The sequence below is a fragment of the Benincasa hispida genome, chromosome 10, assembly GCF_009727055.1.
Source record: "Benincasa hispida cultivar B227 chromosome 10, ASM972705v1, whole genome shotgun sequence".
Classification (NCBI taxonomy): Eukaryota; Viridiplantae; Streptophyta; class Magnoliopsida; order Cucurbitales; family Cucurbitaceae; genus Benincasa; species Benincasa hispida.
In genome coordinates this window covers 58,592,974-58,598,767 of record NC_052358.1, presented here as the reverse complement: position 1 = coordinate 58,598,767, position 5,794 = coordinate 58,592,974, and the positions used below count along the sequence as shown (strand labels likewise).

General features: G+C 34.9%; 1 protein-coding gene across 2 annotated transcripts; it reads right to left on the bottom strand.

The window, feature by feature from the left end:
* Nucleotides 1-388: 388 nt before the first annotated feature.
* Nucleotides 389-3,641, bottom strand: LOC120087779 (protein spinster-like). 2 transcript variants are annotated; one of them, XM_039044672.1, is made up of 4 exons: nt 3,183-3,641; nt 1,621-2,247; nt 1,364-1,539; nt 389-1,169 (listed from the first exon to the last, which is right to left on the bottom strand). In XM_039044672.1, exons 1-4 carry the CDS (start codon nt 3,185-3,187, stop codon nt 574-576), a joined length of 1,404 nt encoding a protein of 467 aa, XP_038900600.1. In that variant the 5' UTR covers nt 3,188-3,641; the 3' UTR covers nt 389-573. The 2 variants fall into 2 exon arrangements, with proteins under 2 accessions (XP_038900600.1, XP_038900601.1); XM_039044673.1 differs by having other exon boundaries at nt 1,633-2,247; nt 3,183-3,640.
* Between the last annotated feature and the right edge of the window lie 2,153 nt (nt 3,642-5,794).

The window sequence follows — 5,794 nt, the reverse complement described above, 5'->3', positions numbered from 1 at the left end:
TTTTTTTAAAAAAATTATAAAAACAAAAAATTTCAGAAAAAAAATTAAATTAGTAAAAAAAAAACATTTTAGGAGTTTTAAACAAGTTAACTGTTTATTATTTATATGATATTTATGTTATTTACATTTTGTTAGCTTATTTTATTATTTTTTTGTGGATTTGTTTACGATGTAATGGAAATGTTGATTTGCCCCATGTCATTGTTGAATCCATGAAAATGTCAAAATATTGTTAGAAATATTGACACATCGACTAAAATTTAATGTCATGGTACTTCCTACCATCCAAGAACTAGCAGTTAAGCAAATAAGCTCTGTTTCATGGCTGAACTACAGAAAAAAAAAATGTTAATTAACTGATGTGAGTAAAAGAATGAATGCATGAAGGGGAAAAAAAATAACTATACAACAGTCAAGAGTCTCTAATCCTTCATGTTTCTCAACAAAATGCCCAATTTAACCTGAAATGCTAAATATTGTTCATATGCAGAAAATTCTAAAAGGAAAAAGAATGGGCTTCAAGTAAAAAAAATAAATTGGCAGTGGAATTACAATATATTCCTACACAGTTCCCTAAAGGTTATCAATAGGTTTAATACCTTTTGAGCCCTGCATTCGAGCATTTTCCCGGTCGAGCCTGAAATATTTATACAATGGGGTGTAGCACAAACAACAAATGCCGAAAGGAACTGTCATCATTGTAAGAAGCCCCTTTGACAGTGCAAGAGCCTTCGGTAACGAAGCTCCAGCTGTGTCGTCGTACCCGAACATTTTCTCTGAGAGAATACCAACCAGAGGAGCAGCAAATGATGAAAATGAACCTTCAAACGCACAGTCAAATGCATATATCATGGTTCGATGTTTGGGTGGGACAACCTCGGCAAATATGGGGGCATTGACAGCAGTGCCATTCCAGCTGATGGTTAAGCCCATCAAAAAGAGAGTAACACCGAAGACAAGAAGGCTATCCACAGAATGTGGAATCACTCGGAGGAGCAACAATGAGAATGGTATGCCCATACTAGCACTGAATTGAGCACACATGATTCGGCCAGAATGAGGATAGATCTTTGACAGCCTATCTGCAATTAAACCACCTAGGAGTGACCCCAATGCACAACCGACGGCAAAAAGACTAAGTAGAACTGCAGTACCGTTATGACTGAAACCTGAAATAACAGCATCAGAAATATTGTAAGCATGATTAACTTTGAAAGATAAAAGCGTGTGAAGAAAGGTGTTCTATTTACTGTCATATACTCGTATTTATACCGACATATTGCAAGCGTACTAACTAACTTCTTGTCCACAAGATGATAATATACTGTTCATTGGAGGCGGGTCAAATTGAAGCAATACTCACCGATTAGTTCAAACCACATAGTGAAGAACACCATGGCTGTCCAAGGCAGTGATCCAACTATGCCCTGCAGGACAATGATTTGAAATGTATGCACTTTCATAACAGCTTTCGTAGCAGTCCAGGATTCAAACCATATCGATGATGAATTAGGCAAGGTCCGGTCTATCAAATTATCCCTGTAACCAGATACCAAACAAGTCAGGAAACAGAACATAGAACTTGTCTTATAAAAAAATTAAAATTAACAACTAACAAACCTCAGCCGGTACCTATCTGAACTCTCCTGAATGTTGCTAGTTGTTTTTCTAGGATCAACTACAAACATGTAAACAAGGATACCGATTATTGCACTCAATGTAGCCATCAGAATGAAGGCACAGCGCCATCCTTGTATGCCAAAATACTGTTGACCAGCCATAACCGTTGCAAAGACACCACCTCCGATGCCACCCAAGGAACCAATGAGGCTTAACAAGCCAAATCCCATACCCCGAACACCATCCATATAGCTATCAGCAATGAAAGATTGGAGTGCTGGAATCACAATAGCCAAGCCAAAGCCATTCAGGGCTCTCCAGAATGCAACTTGCTTAAACTCGAGACTGATACCAACCGCAGCTGTCGAAAGGGCCCAACAAAAGGTCCCCATTGCAAGAACTTTAGGACGGTCGTAACTAAGAACTAGAACACCAGCTAAGGGTGAACATAATCCCTGCACAAAGTTCCTTATGAATGTAAGATATCCTAGATCAGATGGGCTGGCATTGAAAGCTTCACTAACTTCCTTATAAACCGATGGTAGGAGATTCTCATCCGCACGTTCCATTATAGCCGCCAAGTTGATAAGAATCAAAGAGATAGAGACCCCATATATTTTTCTGTTCCTGTTCATTTGTAGATGGTGTAAGGAATTGAATAACGGTATTGGATAATGCTGAATAGTAGGAAATAGGAATTCCCAAATTCAGTAACCAAATATAGTCTTTTTATCACAGCACCATTATGGGCCGAATGGAAATGTTGGCTGCCTAACAGGAAAAGTATTCAATCAAAAACAGTGTTGCCTAAGATAATATTTGCTTAAACATCTTTCTGATAACTAAGCTCTCATATTTCTACATTTTCTTGGCTTGGACTTTTAAATCATAGCCACCACTCAGAAACAAATAAATGATTACATGAGAAAATAAAGATGTAGAATAGCAAATGAGCACAACTTAACAAATCAAGAACATCATGAAGCGAGAAATTGTTAGATAAGGATTACATTTTAGTTTCTTCTTGAAATTTATGTTTGCTTTCTCCTAAATTTCATACTATGGTTTTTCACCTTTCATGAAGAAGAACTTGAATTCTAAGTCAAATTCTACAAACAAAAGTAAGCTTTTGAAAACTACTTTTTTTAAGTTTTCAAAACTTACATAACAAAAGGAAAAAGAAAGAAAAGAAAACAAGTTTATCAGCTTAATTTTCAAAAACAAATGGTTACCAAACCGGACCCTAATACTTGAACTAATTAAGACAGAATATGTTTTCTTGCACTTCATTCATCGTTCTACATAAATAAGAGTTTCATTCAACAAAAATTGGAATAAAACTGAACAAATGAAGATAGAACATCATTCAAAAGAAGCTAGATCTAACCCACCACATGAAACGAAAAGAATGAAATAAAACAGTACAAAACAAATTCAGTTCTCAAGCATAAACAATCCAAGTGTTAGAACACATCCAATACAAATTCAGAACACATTATATAAAAACACAAAACAGCAGGAACCAGAAAGGAGACAAAATAGCAAGAAAATGTGGTACTAACTTCATATCTTCCAGGAAAGTTGGAAGCAAAGTTGAAGGGTCCAATCGAAGAGCAGAGGAGGAAAGTGAGAAACTGAGAAATCAAGTCAAGACCCACAAATCCAATCGAATGAACGGCGGATCTGGGATACCCAATTTCAGGTTGTAGAAACCCCAGAAGAAGCTCGGGACTCATCAGAAACAATATTCAAATGGGTATTCTGACATTTTCATTATAATAATATTGGGGAAGAAAACTTTTCATCCAATATCGGATATATAAGGAGATGGTTTATGGGTTTTCAGATCATCTTTGTGAAAGCGATTTGGGTTTCTTCTTCTTTGCCAATGGGATCGATGACCTGTGGCCTTTGAATCGGAAGACTTCGTTTGTGTATTGTTCAAGATGGCCGTTTGAAATTTGGGTATTGGAATTTTGTTGAGGTCAATAAATATGAATGCGGCTGAACTCTTGTAATATACACCTGACGTTAATATTTCCGACGCTGCTGAAAATTCCAATCGACGTCTAGTCAACTTGAAGAAACTTTTTTTTTTAAAAAAAATTCCCAAAAAAAACTTTATTTACTTCCAAAATATTGATTTTTTTTTAAATAATGTTTTTCTAAAATATAACGACAAAAATAGTGTTTTGGAAAACTATTGACAAAATTGGAGTAGTGAAATCGTATACCGGGCACACAATTTCCATGTGGCAAACTCGTGTACCGGGTACATGAGTATAGTTTAATCTAGTCAGCACCACGTCGGCGTTGACCTGTCAGACACAAGACTCGTGGACCCAGTCCACAATTTTATTTTTATTTTTTTTTTAAAAAGTTTGTTGACTATTTTTTTAAATTGTAGATGTACAACAATATTAAAACTTTAGGAATTATTTAATCTACCATGGTTTGTTGGAGTAGGGCCACAGGTAATCAGCTCTAACAAAATTTTGAATTTCAATAGTTTATGAAATTTGAATGATCCTGTATCATATTCTGAAAACAAACTGAGTTCTCCTTGAAGTTTGGTGATTTCGAACATCCGATGAGTTTTACGTCGATATGCCTCGTAACCTCCAAGCACAAACCGTCACTCAATGATTTACATTTAACATATCAAAGATCTTGATTTGATTCCACTGCGATAATTTCGTAGTGTTCTGTCACATAATATTTTTTTAAAAGCAAACTGTAAATCTTCTTTGGTATTAAACAACATTCTTTTTGTATTAAACTACAGATCTATATTCTTTCTCCCAAAGTAAGCCCTACTTCACACATTGAATTGTCATTTCCAATCTATTTGGGTGACCATTTTCGAGTACCAACTCAACATCATTCGTTTCCAAATAATTCATCAACTTGAATGTCAATGTCACTATCTCCATCTTTCTAGATTCAAAGAATAACTAAATTCTTCAGGATGCGGACATATTTTATTTTGATTTTTTCAACGTTGACAAAAAAAATGTTATATGCAACCCAACAAAATCCAATTTCTAAGTTTAACATATAAGATCAGCCAAACAAATACATATAAGATCAGCCAAACAAATACATATATTTCTAAGTTTAAATCAGCCCAAACAAATAAAAAAAATATAAGATCTAAGATTTAAGATTTATAAACATATATATGTATATATATAAGATCAGCCCATCAAATACATATAAGACCAGTCCAACAAATACATATAAGATCAGCCCAACCAATATATATATTTCTAAGTTTAACATACATATATTTATAAGTTTAAATCAGCCCAAACAAATAAACAAATATATAAGATCTAAGTTCGGACGATTATATATTGAAAAACAACTAGATAAAGAATTTTTCCATAGAAGCGTTCAGACGATTTTGGACGGACGAACAAATGGAGGGCGATCTCGAACAATTTTGTACGGACGGAGGTGTTTGGAGCAAATGGAGAAACACAACTGTTATATGGACGAACAAACGAACGATTTCGAGCAAATGGAGACATTTGGATGCACAAGACAGAATCAAAATGAGAAAGATTTCGGAATTTGGACGGAGAAACGCAACAAAGCTTTTTTTTAGCAAAGCGTTCGGAAGGCAGAAGATTCGGATTAGATGGCAGAAGAGAAAAAGCTCTCAGTGAGGAAGAAAAAGGGGTGGGCGGCGATTTAATGGAGAGGAAGTCGTGTACCGATATACTTCAGGTAATCGTGTACCGGGTACACGATTACTCCAGTCAACCCTACATGACTGCCACGGCAGACTGCGCGTGCCAGATGGACAGGGACTCGTGTACCCGGTACACGATTTAGAGCTAATCATGTACCCGGTACACGATTTAAAAACCTATTTTTGGGAATACCTTCCCTCCAACCCTATTTTTGTCATTATATATTAAAAAAACATTATTTTAAAAAAAATTCCAAAATATTAAACTTTTAACCTGTCGTGAGTAACCCTTTGATTTTTTATTTTCAATTTTTGAGAATTAAGGTTAGAACATCCTTTTCATTTCTAAATTTCTTATTTTCTTATTTATTTATTATCTATGTCTTCAAAATATCAAACTAAATTTTAAAAATTAAGGTGTCGTTTGATAATAATTTAAGCCATATTTGGTAACTATTTTGATTTTTGTTTTTGAAA

Bases quoted from the DNA above. Each gene is read 5' to 3' on its own strand.
- LOC120087779 (XM_039044672.1), bottom strand. The intron at 1,540-1,620 runs GTTTGTTAGTTG...ATCTGGTTACAG, and splicing joins TCAGATAGGTACCGGCTGAG to GGATAATTTGATAGACCGGA. The intron at 1,170-1,363 runs GTGAGTATTGCT...CTGTTATTTCAG, and splicing joins TATGTGGTTTGAACTAATCG to GTTTCAGTCATAACGGTACT.